Source organism: Argopecten irradians, chromosome 15, assembly GCF_041381155.1.
Source record: "Argopecten irradians isolate NY chromosome 15, Ai_NY, whole genome shotgun sequence".
NCBI lineage: Eukaryota > Metazoa > Mollusca > Bivalvia > Pectinida > Pectinidae > Argopecten > Argopecten irradians.
This window is the reverse complement of record NC_091148.1, coordinates 5294451-5315080: the sequence shown is the minus strand read 5'-3', so window position 1 is coordinate 5315080 and position 20630 is coordinate 5294451. Positions and strand designations below refer to the sequence as shown.

Genomic DNA, 20630 nt, shown 5'->3' with positions numbered 1-20630 from the left:
TCGAAATGTAATAGACCCGAAAGAAAGTTGGATCACAGTATTCAGGTGATTATGAAAAAAAAAGAAAAAAGTTTTGATTTGTAATTTTGACATTGCGATTTCACACATGCACACGCACCTCGAAATTATTTTTATTGAAACAATGCAAAATGTCTTGTTTACAAATTTTCGATTGCATGGCCATCCTCAGGTACATGGAAATATACGGATTTGTAAAATCCATCTTAAAATTCTTTAAATTCGAGGAATTTTCCGTAAATGTTTCTGTTTTCATGTACCTGAGGATGGCCAAAGGCCGACAAATTGTAAAAGATGAGTCATTTTGCATCAAAATTAGATATTTTCTCCCTCTGGAGAACATTTTTGAAAATTTGAATTCCTACCTTCATTTCCGGTAATGTTATCGAATTTCACGTTCCTGGCCACCAGCTGTTCCATATTTCTCCAAATGGTATCGAAGCGTTCCTGTGGTTGGGATGTGAAGCCGGTAATGATGGACAGGCGAAGGTCAGGCAGGTACACAGGTACGACGGTCACTTTACCGTGTATGGACGCTGTAACAAATAAATTGTAGTTACACAACATGACATCAACAGTTTACGACGGTTTACGACTGTCGTAAATGGGCAATTGTCTTTGCCATTTTGAATTTTATTTATGTAATGATATGATAGGTAATTGCTGATTGTATGTGTTGTTTATGTTACGTCATTGGTTTTGATAATACATATCTCGAATAAAATGTATCTTCTAGTATGCCGTAAGTGTTTGTTTCCATGAAATGATAAAACAATGTATACTTTTGTTAGTTGAGCGTCATATTAACAGACAGGATCATGTTTGATGGTGATGGAAAGCTGGAGTATCCGGAGAAAAACATCGACCAATGGTCAGTACCTAGCAACTGTTCCAAATAGAATTCTAACTCGCAACCAGGAGGTGGAGGGCGTATTGTAATACGTGGAGACATTTTGACTACTCGGCCACCGCAGCGCACACACATTTTACACGTAGACTATTTGTCACTAAGCTCTCCAAGACAATGTATACACAACAGTGTGTTATTCCACTAGAATACAACTAATACTGTTAACCATTTTTTAACACAAAGGCATGTATATGCCTTGTGTTTATACAAGCACGTATGGCTGACCTACATTTGTACTCATTTAAATGCGGTTGACCTCTCATTTAAATGCGATTTTTTCTTTATCTTCCTCTTATTCATATCTACCTTCCATAACACATCTTTGAATTAACAAATATCTATAATGATGATATAATTTGGGAATAAGATACCAAGGACTCAAAAAAAAGTACGATAAAGTCGCTATTTACGTAAAATGGTCAAGACAATTTGCATAAATTATGATGACCGATGACCTTATTTCCACCCGTCATTTGCATATGTGTACGTATCTGCGCAACTTCCGGTTGAAAGAAGGTCACACTTGTTATGTATGACACTAAATACATGTAGTTATGAGATAAGGGAGATAACTCCTATAGTTTTTTTTATCAATACATCCTATGAAGGTCATATCATTGATTTCGGTTATAGAACTTTCTAGAATATTATCATGTATAAACAAATATGTTTGTAAACATGTTGATTTTAAATAGAGATCTAGAATGATCTATTTCCAGAAAGTTATGTGTGTTTACTTGTTTACTGTTTTTAGTTAGATATTTCTAGAAGTAGAAGGTTCTCCAATATTCTTGAATTACGGTTTAGCTATATATACTCCAGCTGTCCAAGGCTAATCAGAACTGTAATGAGACCTGTAATAAGACATATCAAGAATTGTACAGCGCCATATAAGATTCTATTGGGAGAGCTATTGTGACTTTATCTGTGGATTATTACAACACTTTGTGTGGATTTATTCATATTGCCTGGAACTTTACAAATCATCGGTGGACATTCAATTTCCTTGTGGATTTGTGATTATTGTGAATTTGAAACCTGGAAGGATCAAGGATTATACCAGGACATTCGCATACAGATAAGTTACACTTTAAATCATCGTATTACTCTTGTACCACCACCAATTACTTTAGATATTGTAAACCATCTCTGTATAATATTGTATATATAATTAAATTGTGTTTTGAATTTAGCTGCTGGTTTCTCCTTTCTGTTATTCGTTAATGTAACAGTATTGGGGGCTCGTGTCCGAGATCGATATTCAATTTGTGAAATCTAACTTTGAAAAATTAATTAAGAAATTTTCAAAATTTGTGTACAAACTTTGAGTTTACATTTGAAACCAACAGCTAGATAAATATGACTACTATGCAGGTAGAACAGTTTGTTAAAGCGCCATCCCTGGAAGTTCTTTTGCAAGTTAGTAAAAAGGATTTACTGTTATTGGGTAAACATTTAGGCCTTACTATCAAAACTAATTTGAGGAAAGCTGAAATTAGGAATGTAATTATAAGATATTTTGTTGACAATGGCAAATTTGACTCTAGTGCATTAGATAGTATAGAGGAAACAGTCACTTCAGAAATCCAAATTAGACAAATGGAACTTGAACATGAAATGAAAATGAAACAAATAGAGAAAGAAATGAGAGAAAGAGAAATAGAAAAGGAGTTAAGAGAAAAAGAAATAGACAAAGAAAGAGAGTTAAGAGAAAAAGAAATTGAGAGAGATCAGATGTTAGAGCTAGAGAAGAAAAAAATTCAAGCTGAAACAGAACTTAGAATGAAAGAATTAGAACTAGCTTCTCAAGACGGTTCAAGTAATCTAGCTTATAGGGGTTTACAAGGAAACAGAGGTTTTGATGTCAGTAGAAATATTAGGTTAGTTCCTCCTTTTCAAGAGAAAGAAGTTGACAAGTATTTTCTACATTTTGAGAAAATAGCTGACAGTATGAAATGGCCTGAAGATAAGCTTACAATGCTTCTCCAGAGTGTCCTGATTGGTAAAGCTAGAGACATTTATTCTTCTTTATCTGTAGATGAGATTTCAAATTACCAAGTAGTCAAGAAAGCTATTTTGAAAGCTTATGAGTTAGTTCCTGAGGCTTACCGCCAGAAATTTCGAAACTCGAGAAAGAGAGATGAACAAACTCATGTAGAATTTGCCAGAGAAAAAGAACAATTATTTAATAGGTGGTGTGATTCTAAAGAAATTGATGAGGATTTCGGTAAATTGAGGCAATTATTGTTGATAGAGGAGTTTAAACTTTGTGTCCACATAAACATAAAAACTCATTTAGATGAGAGAAAAGTTGAAACACTTAGTGAAGCAGCTACAATGGCTGATGATTACGCTCTCACCCACAAAGGCTCATTTGTTAAAAACAGTTCTCAAGACAAAAACAGTACCACAGGTACTAGTAAATTTGGTCAGCCTAGGAACCCAACCTTTAGTGGCCCTTCTAACGACAAACCTAAATTAGGTGATAAGACTAAGTCTGATTCTAAAACAGATCATAGGGCAGGTGTGGGGTCTCCTTCTGGTCCTGTTTGTAATTACTGCAAGAAAGTAGGACATATTATGTCTGAATGTTATTCTCTCCAGCGTAAGGAGCAAAGGCGTAAACAGTCAGTTCCTTCTGTGTTAGCTATGTCAAAGCCTAGTCAGAAACTTAGTGATATTGTGGAAGATTCTAAAGTGTCTGTTGAGATTAAGAGCTCAGAGTCTGATAGTGTCTTGGAGAAGTACTCTCCCTTCAATTCTGAAGGTTTTGTTTCACTTACTAGTGATATTACCAACTTGAAACCTGTGAAGATTTTGCGAGATACTGGGGCTTCTCATTCTTTGATATTAGATGGCGTAGTGCCTTTGTCTGAGGAGACCTCATCTGGTAGTAGTGTTTTTTGCTTCAAGGTGTAGAGTTAGGTTTTGTTAATGTGCCTCTCCATTGTGTTTATTTAAAGTCAGACTTGGTTACTGGGCCTGTCACCATTGGTGTTAGACCGGAACTTCCCATAGAGGGCGTGTCGCTCATTTTAGGCAATGACTTGGCTGGAGAGAAAGTTAGGGTAGATCCCTTAGTGTCCAGTATTCCAGATAAAACAGGTGATGCTGAGACTATTCAACAGGAATTTCCTGGTATTTTCCCTTCTTGTGCTGTAACTCGTTCAATGGGTAAGAAGGTTTCTGATGTTGCAGTAGTTGAGGATCATTATAGTCCAGGGTTAGGTGACACTTTCTTGGCTCATGATATAGAGGATATCGGGGGCAAGTGTGATCTTTTGAGCAATCCTGTAGACTTTGATAGTAATAGAGTTGTTCCTAACAAGGGTACTTCTTTGTCTGACATGATGAGTAAATCATCTTTGTCTAGAGAGGAGCTTATAGAAGAACAGGAGAAAGATCCTGAAATCTCTTTATTGTGTAATCGGGCTTTGAGTGAGGAAGAGGCTGAGAAAGTCCCGGTTTGTTACTTCCGTCAGTCAGGTGTGTTGATGCGCAAGTGGCGCCCCCCCTGATGTGTCTCCCGAGGAAGACTGGAAGGTTGTTAATCAAATAGTTGTCCCACCGAGGTATAGGCAAGATATTCTGAGTTTGTCTCATGACGTACCTATGGCAGGGCATTTAGGTGTGACCAAGACTTATAACAGGATCTTAGATCACTTCTTTTGGCCCAAGTTGAAACGGGATGTGGCTGATTTTTGTAGGTCTTGTCATACTTGTCAGGTGGTAGGGAAACCTAATCAGAAAATCCCTGTTGCACCTTTGCACCCCATTCCAGCATTTGAGGAACCATTTAGTAGAGTCATTATAGACTGTGTAGGTCCTCTACCCAAAACTAAGTCTGGGAATGAGTATCTTTTAACTATTATGTGTGCTTCCACACGCTTTCCTGAAGCCATTCCACTCAGGAATATTAAAGCCCCTAACATAGTCAAGGCTTTGGTTAAATTCTTTACATTGGTTGGTCTTCCGAAAGCTGTCCAATCGGACCAAGGTTCGAATTTCATGTCTGGTATTTTTCAACAAGTCATGTACCAGCTCCAGATCAAGCAGTATAAGTCTAGTGCTTATCATCCAGAGTCTCAGGGTGCTTTAGAACGTTTTCATCATGTGCTCGCGAACTTGGACAAGAAACTGTGTCATCTATCAGAAAAGGAACGCAATGAACTTAAAGATTTGATACTTGAGTATAAACATTTGTTTCCGGATACACCAGGCAAAACAGATGCTATCTATCACGACGTGGATGTAGGCGATGCGCCACCTGTCAAGCAACATCCTTACCGTGTCAATCCTTTGAAAGAAGAACACTTAAAGAAAGAAATTCAATACATGTTGGACAATGATATTATTGAACCAAGCAAAAGTGAATGGAGCTCTCCATGTGTTCTGGTGCCAAAGCCAGACAAGACATACCGGTTCTGTACTGACTTAAGAAAAGTAAACTCTGTCAGTAAAACAGACTCTTATCCAATTCCAAGGATTGACTCGTGTATTGACAAAGTTGGCAAAGCCAAGTACGTAAGCAAGTTTGACCTGTTGAAAGGATATTGGCAGGTGCCATTAACAGAAAGAGCTAAAGAAGTGTCGGCATTTGTAACCTCGCAAGGTTTGTACCAGTACAAAGTTATGCCATTTGGTATGAAGAATGCCCCGGCAACATTTCAACGTCTTCTTAACAGCGTGATATCAGACCTGGAAGGCTGTGATGGATACATTGATGACGTCATCAACTACCACGACACGTGGGAAGACCATCTACGCGGGATTCGTGAATTCTTCGAAAGACTCACTACCATGAAATTGACTGTAAACTTATTGAAATGTGAATTTTGTCATGCAACTGTTGAATTTTTAGGCCATGTTGTAGGACAGGGGCAGGTTAAACCTGTTCAGGCCAAAGTAGAATCAATTATAGATTTTCCAGCTCCTGGAGACAAGAGAGAGCTGATGAGGTTTCTTGGTATGGCTGGATACTACAGAAAATTTTGTTAAAATTTCTCTGTTATAGCAGCTCCACTTACTGTTTTGTTAAAGAAAAATGTCAAATTTGTTTGGTCAGACGAATGTAAGTCTGCCTTTGAGAAATTGAAAGCCATACTATCGAACTCACCAGTTCTGACTGCTCCAGATTTTAATAAACAGTTTAAACTGTTTGTGGACGCCAGCGATGTAGGTGTTGGTGCTGTTTTGATGCAAGAAGGTACTGAAAAAATTGACCATCCAAATTTGTTATTTCTCGAAAAAGTTTGACAAACATCAGAGAAATTATTCCACCATTGAGAAAGAATGTTTAGCGTTGATTTTGGCCTTGAACCAATTTGATGTGTATTTCTGCACTACAGCTGTGCCTGTGGTGGTCTTCACCGACCACAACCCTTTAACATTCATTGGGAAAATGAAAAAACAAAAACCAAAGAATTCTCAGGTGGAGTTTGACTTTGCAAGAATACAATCTTGACATCAAACATATCAAAGGGAAAGACAATATTCTAGCAGATGCTTTATCAAGGATTTAAATATTACTTGATATGTCAAGAAAGTTTCCTTTTCAAGAAAACTTTCTTTTCTTTAAGGAGGGGTGTGTTATGTATGACACTAAATACATGTAGTTATGAGATAAGGGAGATAACTCCTATAGTTTTTTTATCAATACATCCTATGAAGGTCATATCATTGATTTAGGTTATAGAACTTTCCAGAATATTATCATGTATAAACAAATATGTTTGTAAACATGTTGATTTTAAGTAGAGATCTAGAATGATCTATTTCCAGAAAGTTATGTGTGTTTACTTGTTTACTGTTTTTAGTTAGATATTTCTAGAAGAAGAAGGTTCTCGAATATTCTTGAATTACGGTTTAGCTATATATACTCCAGCTGTCCAAGGCTAATCAGAACTGTAATGAGACCTGTAATAAGACATATCAAGAATTGTACAGCGCCATATAAGATTCTATTGGGAGAGCTATTGTGACTTTATCTGTGGATTATTACAACACTTTGTGTAGATTTATTCATATTGCCTGGAACTTTACAAATCATCGGTGGACATTCAATTTCCTTGTGGATTTGTGATTATTGTGAATTTGAAACCTGGAAGGATCAAGGATTATACCAGGACATTCGCATACAGATAAGTTACACTTTAAATCATCGTATTACTCTTGTACCACCACCAATTACTTTAGATATTGTAAACCGTCTCTGTATAATATTGTATATATAATTAAATTGTGTTTTGAATTTAGCTGCTGGTTTCTCCTTTCTGTTATTCGTTAATGTAACACACTAAAGACCAACCTGAACGACATCGGGCATAACACATAATTGATTAATCTCCCCTCGGTAGCTCCGGTTGACTAAAGACAGGATTTTGCCGATATTATTACGTGTAAATATGAAAGAATGTTCAGCAATTATATATAAAGCAATTGATATTAATAAAACAATCATGAACGGCCATGAGCGAGGTCTTTGTAACACGTGTGTAAAACTAGGAAAGTTATGAAGTGAAATCGGTTGATAGCTTGGATCTGACGCACTATTCCATACTCAGTACATACTCGCGAATCGTAGGGCCTACCACAATAAATACCGTACAGTAGGCCTATGTTGTACAGATATTATTTAAGCAATGATATAATGACAATCCTCATCAGACATATGCCAAATGAAGTGGAAGTTCTCTGTAATCTTTTAGAATCTCGATCGTTACGGTTTTCACGACATGTCGGAAAATGTTCTTGATACAAATAGACAAAGTTGTCGTACATGTGATGTCGATCTAATATTATTTATATTACGTGAAGCATTATCCAAATAAAACAACATAATGCCTGTTAACTGTTTACTAAATAGAGTATTAACAACAAAAATTGTCGGAAGCGACAGTTCTTTGTTTAGAGAGTGTGTCTACGGCATTCTTTTGTGACACATATGTGTTAGTCACGTGATTATTCAGTGCGGGGAACACAGGCATGTGTGTTTGTTTACGTAATGTCTGATTGCTGAATGTAAACAAATACGGACACAGACTGCTTGGCTTACAACCGATGTTGACCATGCTAAATATTTTTATACACTGGAGAACATAGACTTCGTGAGGACAGCAGAATAGTTCTTCAATACATCGATGATTACGACCGGTAGGTATGACATACATATACGGCAAACTTCACAGTAATATTTTGAGAGATGGAGTTATTTGCCATGGCTGATTAATTTGTAATTATTGATTTTAGCTTAGATATTTGTGTTTATGATTGTTTCCAAAAGAAATAATGTGACTTTAAATAAAATCTATAATTTAAAGTTTAGTATTTGGTATTTAAATGTATTTAAGACATTATAGCATATTTTTTTAATTTTTAACAAGCAAAGTAAAATTAAAACTGGGAAAATGTAGAGATAAAAAACAATAAGGCCGCCTACTGAAGTAGACTATTAATAATATCAAATTAATTTTCATTTTTAATTTTGAAATATTTGTATACATGTATTAATTAGATTAATTTACCATGCAATCTGAGTGAGATATATCCAATTTGATTATGTTGTATATATCCTAATTATTAAACTACATAATTATGTCATCATGCAGAATACATTCATTCTAAATTTGGCTGATCAATCATGAATATTACAGAGCTACATGGCCTCTATTATGAAGTCATTCAAACAGGTATGATTGTAGTGATTCTCAATTGATCCATGTGAAAATTACAAAAAGTCATGATATATGTATATGTTGACAAAAAATGTTATTTAAATCTTGTTTAAAAAAACTAACTTTTTATGAAGTGACATTTGATATTTTTATCTGGAAATTATTCTGTTCAATTTTAACTTCAGAGATTTACATTTCAAAATTCAATTTGCCTTGTATTTAGAATCTAAATATTTATTTTGGTACCAGGTAATCTTCTAGTCAATGATCATAATATTCCTAAAGGTTTTATTCCCGAAGAAATGAAGAGCTTCCTAAATGTATGTTTTATTGTTTTTGAAGAAATGTACAAGAAATGAAATCTGTATCGCCGGCCTAGAATAATGGAGACTGCGGGTACAAATGTGTAGTCTAATCAACTCCTTAATTTATACTGGGTATATACTTAGCTGTTATGAAGATGTTTTTAATTAATAAAAAATGGTCAGTATATTATAGCTATAAGGCCTTCCATTTTGTAATTGATTAAAACCCCTCCTTGGGAAGCAGTGGCCTTATGGCTATATAAATTGAGTCCTACTGCCTCCCTACACCCCTTTTGTCAGAGGAATGGCGAGGACCATATTTGAGATATTCATTTTAAGATCAAAGTTGTATGAATTTACAGTCCTTTGAATATGAAAATATTATTAGGATTGTTAAAAAGAAATCTCAATTTAAAAAAACAAATAGTGATGAATACATCTTGTGCCGGTATACAAAAATACATCATTCAATAGAAATTCATCACACATGCAAAAACTATTAATGTTTTCTTTTTTATTAGATGTATTTCAGACACTGAAGACTGCGATGATAGAAAGACATATGCAGTTCACAAAAAGAAACTAAAAACAACATGTGAATTATTTTAAAGTTAATGTTAACAAAGAAGAAAGAAACCAAATGAAGAAAATGAAAACTCATGGATTTGACCAAACTCATCAATTATAAAATATTATTGTGTCTCCTTATATAAAACCTATTCAATCTTTGCAGATTACAGAATTACCTCCCTTGCGGGTAGGTATCCATTATGATGTCATTATTTTGTGTGAGAAATTCTGGTAGATTTCTCTTAAAGTGTAATATTATGCCTGCAAACACAAATACAGAATATCATTAGTCAATATATATCTATACTATAAAGTAATGACTGTGCTGTTATATTACAAAATATATATCTTAAATTGAGCATTTAGGGGATTATATGTAGATTGACATGCATGTTGTCCTGTAATTATGGTATTTATTTCTTATTTTTATGTGTACTACCATTCAATATTTTATTTATGAATGTATTTAAAAAAAGAAAAAATAAGAATGTAAATGAAATACAATAAACTATTATTTAGTTGTCACTTTTGTTATTTTTCAGAAATAAGAGCTATTCCAGTAAAACATCTTTCACAAACCCCTAGACTCCAGATTTGCTTAGATATTCAAACAACAGCTGTTACAGCAGTTTATTTCTTTTAAGCCAGAAGATGAATTTAATGAAATAACTCTTGTTAAGCACCATTTGATTTTTAGACGCTTTAAATCCCCTAAGTGAGACCCCATCAAATCCCCCTAAGGATACCACTTCAAATCCACTGGTGTCCTCATTTACATATTGTAGACGTTTTTAAAAAATGCCCTTTGTGTGACCGCTCAAAATCCCCTTAGTTGGACCACTGCAAAACCCCTTAGTGGGGTCAATTCAAATCCCCTTATCGAAACCACTGGATAACCCCTTAAATGGACCACTGCAAATCCCCTTAGCAGAAACACTGGTAAATAATTCAAATATTTTAAATGCTTAAAATCCCCATAGGTGACCCACTTCAAATCCACTTAAATTACCGTAATTACGCGTGAAGCATACATTTTTAGGTTACCTGACCATAGTTCATGATGACCTGTGATATTCTTTTGTCCATTCTTGTGAACACATTAACTTGGGTAAATTTGAACCAACTTAATGAATAAACGAGTTTGAAAATCAGCTTGATTTGACTGTAAGTTACGGAATTATTGCCCTTTGCACTAATAATTATTACTGGACTTTGTTTATACGATAACTTGAGTAAGTATGCACAGAGTTTATTGAAACTTTGTGTGTAAAACAACACCGGAGAAATCCTTAGACGAGTATGAAAATCAGCGAACATTGTGAACACTATAACTTAAGTAAAGTACCAAGTGTAATGAAACGTTGTGTGTAGACTAATATTGGTAAGATCTCACAGGACTGTGAAAATCAACTTGATTCTACTGTAAGTTACGGAGTTATTGCCCTTTGCACTAATAATAATTTTTGGATCTTGTGAACATGATAACTTAAGTAATAGACCAACATTGGAGAGATCTTTGACAAGTTCGAAAATCAGCGTGATTTGACATTAACTTACAGAGTTATTGCCCTTTGCAATAAAAAATTAATGAACACTTTGAATTGAGTAAATATGCACCGATTTGATTGAAACTTTAAAGGAGACTAACATTAGAAAGATCTCGGACGAGTTCGAAAATCAGCTTGATTCGACTGTAACTTACGGAGTGATTGCCCTTTGAAATAATAATTGTTATTGGACTTTGTCTTTTTATAGAAACTATCCATTTATTTCTTATTTTCAATTTGTTATACCTACTTAAATGCTTTTTCTCTCTTTCTCAATAACTATTAGCATACGATATGTATAAAATTTGTCTCTATTTAGAATGCAATAATTTCGTGCCAGTCTCGGAAAAGTACATACATTCATGAAAAAATTGTAATCGGCCAATTTACTCCTTTCATAACAATGGTAATGGTATTGCTATTAGAACCAACTTGATCAGGTAGCGTTTGTGTTTCAGTACTTTCAGTACTTTGATTTTTCGTCGCCACTAAATTTCGCGATTTCCATTTCGAAACAAACTCACATTCACACATTTACAAATTAATTGGGAATTCATTACAATTTATGTAACGCAGATATATTAATTCGCGCAGATTCACTTTAACAAATTTACCTTGATCGCGAAATTCGCGAAATTAAATCGCACGCGAAAAAAATATTGTTTTACAGTACTTTGGATTTAAGGCACGATTACTTGCCCGTGTTTTTCAGTCCTGTAAGAATTATACACTTGCTGGCCAAATGTATTATCAAAAAGGCGGATTAGGAAAGTTTTAATAGTCTATCACCTCGCTGAAAACAGAATTTAATAAACTGGTAGTTACTGTTACCATACAAGACGGGGCGAATATCACTGTACAGTGACACTATATCACTGAAGTACACAACGCTTATTAATAAGTATTAAACTTTATTAAAATTATTAAAATATTATCAAACTTTATATAATAAGAACTCTTGTACTTTTTTGTTTGATTTTTTGAATGTTTTTATCTTTCTTGTTTTTTTGTGTGTTTTTTTTTACTTTGCCTTTTTGGACATTTTAGTATAATTAAAGTGATGTGATTTTTAGCAAGAAATATTGAAAGATAAATACTATAATGGGACAAAATCACTTACTTCCGGCGACAGCATTCCCCAGCAGGTAGAGTTCCTCATGTGTGTCTAACAGAGAGATCCGGAAAGCCTTACCCCCAGTCTGACGGGTGCTTTTATCGGTTTCTGCTATTTTTAACGTGCCATCTCCCGACTTTCCTAGCTCGACATCCACCGGAAAGTGATGTTTGTTGACGATATCTTGCAATGTCTCCTCTTTAGCTTTACCTTCAAATTAAAGGATTTCGACATATTAATATATCAGTGTTAATTACCCCGGTCAGTATAAGGCACGGGCAGATATTTTTGCGGGGATGATATTTACGCGACTTCGTGGCATATTGCTATGATCGCAAAATATTGAGAAATGGTTGAATTATATACCCTCATAACCAGAACGCGGAAACTATGCGGTTATTTTCGAAGCGCAAACTTTTCTCGTAACTTTAAATAAAAACGGAAAAGATTAATTGTAAAGTTTTAAACTTTATGATTAATCTTTTCCCGTAAATAACCGGCATTGCAGCATCGGTTCTAACATTTGCTTTTTATTATGATCTTGGAAATGGTACGACAATAATTTAGTGCAATCTGTTTGTATGTGGTGAAATGTTCAAGTTAACGATTATCTACAATCTACAACATAACATAATGATAACAACTAATACCCAAAATCGATTAAACAATCATTAGAAGAAAGGAAATGAAATATCTTAGCTGGAGATTCGTTTTAAGTGCCAATAACAATTGCGTACTGAGAGCCTTACCTCACCATTCAGGTAGATACAGCGAAATAGCGTTACATATGAAAAGAAAGTATATTCCCATACCTACAAGTTTAATACTAATTTCTATCCCATGCAAAACACTCGTGTCGTTTGAGGCTGTATTACATGGCTATTTTCGCAATACACCCTCATGACGTCACTGCGTCAACAAAATTACTATTTTTTTCAGAAACTAAACTGGTTTTACTATAAACATGACTTCCATTAAAAATATAATGATATTTAATGTAAGGTCAATTGACTTGCAGTTGCGGTTTTCGTTGGTCTTACTTCATTATTGTAAAGTTGTAATAAATACGTTGAATATGAGAAGAAAACACTAAAGAATTAAGATTATTCTAAAATGTAAAACCCGAAGCTTACCGAAGGTTTCACAAAAAAGGTAAAACCCAAGACTTACCGAAGGTTTCACAAAAAATGTAAAACCCGAGGTTAACCGAATGTTTCACAAAAAGTGTAAAACCCGAGGCTTACCGAATGTTTCACAAAAATGTAAAACCCGAGACTTATCGAAGGTTTCACAACGTTTTGTGATCCCAAGAATACAATATCTTTTATCCTTCCGATCCAATACTCGACAAGCCTGGTTTTTATCATTTTGTGATCCCAATGATATAATAGTCCTATCACATCCACATAGTAAGGAATCTTATAATCAATTTTGGGGAATGATGAATACCTTTATGGCCCGGTTTGATGACACAGAACTTGGCGTCATAGTTGATAGGAATACTTAGGTGACTTCCCTCTACTCCTGGCAGACGACAGCCGTCACAGATCTTCGCTATCACTCTCTTCTGGATAGAATAGGTATGGATACGGAGTACCTGAAAAAGACATAGAGGTATCAGATGAAAATCGTCACAGATCTTAGAACCTCTGGATAAAATACGTATGGATGCGTACATATGTCGTACTAGAATGGTTGTCTGTATAACCTGATTTGTATTCAAACCCCGACCTGCAGACATGGCTTTCAAATTGTACCTGCTGTTCCTATTGTATGATCGTAAAAGGCAACTAAATTTGGGATCTAATTTTTCTTCTTCCTTACTGGCTTTATTCTTCCTAACATCTCCCTTGACATCGCCTCACTTTCGCCTTCTGTTAAGCGGTTGCCCCTGTGAGGTAGACTCCTGCATGGCTCATACGGGGAGTGTGACGACTGGTTCGCCCGTTGTCAGTATAATGTGACCGGGTGGGATGTGTTGCTTGGTTTTTCGGCCGCATGCTTCAGTGATATATTAGCATGAAAAGGGCAAGAGTTCCACTAGACATTTCTAGACAACACGAACATACCGCAGTCTCCCAAAACACGCACCACACACTTCACACACGCTACACACCGCATACACGTTTATATCCTCCTCTCACATGACCCTGGGTGTATGTAATCAAACAAACAAACAGTCTCCAAACCACACCAAGACATTTTTTTTTCAATTTAGGTCAAGATTATAATGTCAAGTCGTTCTTTCATCGACAAATCGGAAAGGCATGAACTAATAAATCAATCTACTGTCGCGAAAAAATGTTTTTTAGCAAGTGATGGTTATTGAGAGGCAAATTTTGTTGATTTTTGACAGTGAGGCCTTAAATATGCAGGTGATTATATACGTAGGTTTACTGAGGTGACTTCCCCTGGCTATGCAGATTTTCCGTAATATTGTAGGGGTGGATATAAAGACTGTGATAATAACCCTTGGCGTATCGAGGATGCATCCATGGCCCACGGGTAGATATAACGACAGTATCGAGGATGGGTCCAGCGGTGGGTATTACTACAGTTATAGTAACCCCCGAATATCGAGGATAGAGGTATATATACATATACGGTTGTTACTAACGCAAGATTTTCCTACCTGTTCTCTATCGAATGTGTCCAGCACCACTTCTCCACAGTAACCCTGGGTTATCATGATCAGTTTAGGGAGGGAGTCTTTGTAGTGAAGGTAGAACTCCTTCACACTCATTTCCACAAGGGAACATTTAAACTGATACACCGCCATGTTGTTATCTACAAAATAAGCCAGAGACATTGAAACAGATACACCGCCATGTTGTTATCTACAAAATAAGCCAGAGACATTGAAACTGATACACCGCCATGTTGTTATCTACAAAATAAGCCAGAGACATTGAAACTGACACACCGCCATGTTGTTATCTACAAAATAAACCAGAGACATTGAAACTGATACACCGCCATGTTGTTATCTACAAAATAAGCCAGAGACATTGAAACTGATACACCGCCATGTTGTTATCTACAAAATAAGCTAGGGGCATTAAAACTTATACGACGCCATGTTGTTTTCTACAAAATAAGCCAGAGACATTGAAACTGATACGCCGCCATGTTGTTATCTACAAAATAAGTCAGGTACATTTTTAACTGATACACCGACATGTTGTTTTCTACAAAATAAGCCAGAGAACATTTAAACTAATACGCTGCCATGTTGTCGTCTAAAAGATAAAAGAACATTTAAACTGATACACCGCCATGTTGTTATCTGCAAAATAAGTCAGGGACATTAAAAATAAAACACTGCCATGTTGTTGTCTACAAAATAAGCCAGAGACATTGAAACTGATACGCCGCCATGTTGTTATCTACAAAATAAGCCAGAGACATTGAAACTGATACACCGCCATGTTGTTATCTACAAAATAAGCCAGATACATTGAAACTGATACACCGCCATGCTGTTGTCTACAAAATGAGCCAGAGACATTGAAACTGATACACCGCCATGTTGTTATCTACAAAATAAGCCAGAGACATTGAAACTGATACACCGCCATGTTGTTATCTACAAAATAAGCCAGAGACATTGAAACTGATACACCGCCATGTTGTTATCTACAAAATAAGCTAGGGGCATTAAAACTTATACGACGCCATGTTGTTTTCTACAAAATAAGCCAGAGACATTACAAACTGATACGCCACCATGTTGTTATCTACAAAATAAGCTAGGGGCATTAAAACTAATACGCCGCCATGTTGTTATCTACAAAATAAGTCAGGTACATTTTTAACTGATACACCCACATGTTGTTTTCTACAAAATAAGCCAGAGAACATTTAAACTAATACGCTGCCATGTTGTCGTCTAAAAGATAAAAGAACATTTAAACTGATACACCGCCATGTTGTTATCTGCAAAATAAGTCAGGGACATTAAAAATAAAACACTGCCATGTTGTTGTCTACAAAATAAGCCAGAGACATTGAAACTGATACACCGCCATGTTGTTATCTACAAAATAAGTCAGAGACATTGAAACTGATACTCCACCATGTTGTTATCTACAAAATAAGCTAGGGGCATTAAAACTAATACGCCGCCATGTTGTTATCTACAAAATAAGTCAGGTACATTTTTAACTGATACACCGACATGTTGTTTTCTACAAAATAAGCCAGAGATATTGAAACTGATACACCGCCATGTTGTTATCTACAAAATAAGCCAGACACATTGAAACTGATACACCGCCATGTTGTTATCTACAAAATAAGCCAGAGACATTGAAACTGATACGCCGCCATGTTGTTATCTACAAAATAAGCCAGAGACATTGAAACTGATACACCGCCATGTTGTTATCTACAAAATAAGTCAGGTACATTTTTAACTGATACACCGACATGTTGTTTTCTACAAAATAAGCCAGAGAACATTTAAACTAATACGCTGCCATGTTGTCGTCTAAAAGATAAAAGAACATTTAAACTGATACACCGCCATGTTGTTATCTGCAAAATAAGTCAGGGACATTAAAAATAAAACACTGCCATGTTGTTGTCTACAAAATAAGCCAGAGACATTGAAACTGATACGCCGCCATGTTGTTATCTACAAAATAAGCCAGAGACATTGAAACTGATACACCGCCATGTTGTTATCTACAAAATAAGTCAGAGACATTGAAACTGATACACCGCCATGTTGGTGTCTACAAAATAAGCCAGAGACATTGAAACTGATACACCGCCATGTTGTTATCTACAAAATAAGCCAGAGACATTGAAACTGATACACCGCCATGTTGTTATCTACAAAATAAGCCAGAGACATTGAAACTGATACACCGCCATGTTGTTATCTACAAAATAAGCTAGGGGCATTAAAACTTATACGACGCCATGTTGTTTTCTACAAAATAAGCCAGAGACATTGAAACTGATACGCTACCATGTTGTTATCTACAAAATAAGCTAGGGGCATTAAAACTGATACGCCGCCATGTTGTTATCTACAAAATAAGTCAGGTACATTTTTAACTGATACACCGACATGTTGTTTTCTACAAAATAAGCCAGAGAACATTTAAACTAATACGCTGCCATGTTGTCGTCTAAAAGATAAAAGAACATTTAAACTGATACACCGCCATGTTGTTATCTGCAAAATAAGTCAGGGACATTAAAAATAAAACACTGCCATGTTGTTGTCTACAAAATAAGCCAGAGACATTGAAACTGATACGCCGCCATGTTGTTATCTACAAAATAAGCCAGAGACATTGAAACTGATACTCCACCATGTTGTTATCTACAAAATAAGCTAGGGGCATTAAAACTAATACGCCGCCATGTTGTTATCTACAAAATAAGTCAGGTACATTTTTAACTGATACACCGACATGTTGTTTTCTACAAAATAAGCCAGAGACATTGAAACTGATACACCGCCATGTTGTTATCTACAAAATAAGCCAGAGACATTGAAACTGATACACCGCCATGTTGTTATCTACAAAATAAGCCAGAGACATTGAAACTGATACACCGCCATGTTGTTATCTACAAAATAAGCCAGAGACATTGAAACTGATACACCGCCATGTTGTTATCTACAAAATAAGCCAGAGACATTTAAACTGATACACCGCCATGTTGTTATCTACAAAATAAGCCAGAGTCATTGAAACTGATACGCCGCCATGTTGTTATCTACAAAATAAGTCAGGGACATTGAAACTGATACACCGACATGTTGTTTTCTACAAAATAAGCCAGGGCATTGAAACTGAAACGTCGCCATGTTGTAATCTACAAAATAAGCCAGAGAACATTTAAACTAATACGCCGCCATGTTGTTATCTACAAAATAAGTCAGGGACATTAAAAATAAAACACCGCCATGTTGTTGTCTGCAAAATAAGTCAGGGACATTCAATTGAACCGCTGCCACGTTGGTATTTACAAAGTCGATAACATTTAAACTGATACGCCGCCATGTTACTGTATCTAATATAAAATTATTAGTAACATGTATTACTACCTCTTCTTGCTACACACGGTTTTGAATAAAAAGAAAGTAGTACTTTCGCCAGAGTGGTCGTCTAATATCCCCGCTACACAATTAAGTTATAACTTCATTAATAGAGGACATTGCAGGACCCTATATATTGCACTCAAATCCACGTTCTGTGTACCTTATTTTATCAAAATCTGTCAAGAATTTTAGGAAGAGTTCGTCGGACAAGTTTTGTTTACTGACAGACAGACGGCAACCCGTTTCCAGTATACCCCTTTGTATTCGTTGCTGGGTGTATAACAATATATTTAAAGAAAAATTAATTTTTATTAGAGAACAATAAAATTTAAATAATAGGTCGCCGTATTCTTATCTTAAATATAAACAGGAAAAAAACTTACTACGAACGAAGCTGATATGCTAGAAGTCCGCTACAAGTTATAAAACTAATCGGTAACACAGTAGGCGAACTCCATTGTATGAATACCGGAAGTTGCGACCGCCAATACTTTCGCACGATTACGAAGGTTGTCGCAAATATGATATATATATATATACACATAATCCTTTGATACTAATTTGTACTTCTTCGAAAATGACACCTATAATTACCTGAAATAGATCGAATCAGTGCCAGTAGTACTCTCTGTGGCCGATGGTCTCGCAAATTGTTTGAATAATTAATTAACTCGAAGATCATCTTTCACTTACAGTTTACGAATTTTTCCTCCATTTGATTATGCTTTAATTCAAAGTACTTCTCACAGATAACATTCGAATTTTAGAAAACAAATTAAACATCGATTATAAACAGCACCCTTGGACATGGTACTGTATGGCTTGTAGCGGGAAGACTGTATGTTGATAGCGATTTTGGTTTCATATTACTGTATGAATTGTTGGATAATATGATGTTGTCTGTTAGTGAATTAAGACCCTTTTTCACACGGACATTGAAATAAAATATATCTTTCTTACTATACCCACTACCCTGGCATTGCAATTCATCTACTTCGAATTGCATACAAACTAGAATTAAAATGATGAAAATATGGCTAAATACACGTTATGTAGTACCTTGAGGCATATCTTACATCAATAATTATCAATAACGTCGTAAGGACTCTAGATATGTTCCCGAGTATACGTTTGTTGTTATTTTGTATTCGTTATACGTGTGATTAAGATTTCAAATGAAGTTTAATTTGAATTGCATTGTGTCATTAATTAAATGTGTCTTAATATAATATACACAACACTGGTATATGTATCTAATACGATGAAAAGTTCGAATGGGCACATACAGCAAATCGCTAGGAATCGACAGTATAATCACTACGAACCATACAGTCAATTCCGTCATGACCAGCGACAAGCCATACAGTAGCCCCTGAATAAAAGACATGATTGTGGACATTATAAAAATATTTTTTCACATACATTGTTAGGTTGTCTCTCCATACATAATTTGTTTATCATATTTTATGAATCATTCAATAATTCTTCCAATTTGTCAATAGAATTGCAGAAATCAGGTCGATTCGAATGCTGGTGTTGTTGATTAATGGTTGATTATGAACGATTATGAAGTGGTTATCAATATATATATAATTATACCGATTGCAAAAGTTAAATAAATAATCGCTGAATCTATTTTGATATATAACACGATATATGAAAGTCCCTAGAATGATTAAAACACACATTGAATATCAGTGCCCGCTAATCTGTTTTTTTAATCTCTCGCTTCGGCGATCGCAACGTCCGGTATTCATACAATGGAGTTCGCCTACTGTGGGTAAACCAGATAGCAAGTGTCATACAAGGTTTAAACGGCCAAATACACGACAATATCGTGGCAAGTTATCTGTGTATCACACTGCTCTTCTTCGCTTTGAATGCAACGATTGCATGACTTCCTCTTTCTATTTTGATATACATTTATGTGTATATCGGTGTGACGGATCCCAGTTTCATCAGACTTTTATTTACTTAAAGAAACTCTTAACTTAAAAATATCCATAGGAAAGCACTTAAGGAGAAAAGTACGATTTAAAGGAACCTTCGTATGAAGAATCAAAAGTTTATAATTTCTTTAGGTTATGAAATGTTCATGAAACTGGGTTCTTAATGATATCTAAAGACAGAACCACTAACCAAATGTAACTGCCTTCTTTTAGAAAATTAGAAAAATATTTAGGTCAAAGAATAATTTTGTATCTAGTTATTAATTACCAGTTGTTTAAAGACACTAGCTGCAATATTGTAGCCCAAAAGACATTTAGACAGAAAATGGTGTTGTCTTTAGAGCTACAATTGGTGCCTATTTCTGCTAATGGAGCAAAGTAATGATTGTGCAAACCATTATAAAACGTTTGTTTGCATTTTATCGTACTTGTTTGATATCGCTTACCTACTAGGCAATAAAACTGAACCACATAAAATATAAA

General features: G+C 35.3%; 1 protein-coding gene across 4 annotated transcripts in view; it reads right to left on the bottom strand.

Moving 5' to 3' along the window:
* LOC138308909 (uncharacterized) overlaps nt 1-20630 on the bottom strand; it is a 33918-nt gene that overhangs the window by 3437 nt on the left and 9851 nt on the right. For all 4 annotated transcript variants that reach the window (XM_069249957.1, XM_069249958.1, XM_069249960.1 and 1 more), the window contains 4 exons: nt 14770-14924; nt 13587-13734; nt 12144-12347; nt 384-554 (listed from right to left, as the gene is read on the bottom strand). In XM_069249957.1, the coding sequence (XP_069106058.1) occupies nt 384-554; nt 12144-12347; nt 13587-13734; nt 14770-14924 (678 nt within the window). The remainder of the gene's footprint in view (nt 1-383; nt 555-12143; nt 12348-13586; nt 13735-14769; nt 14925-20630) is intronic.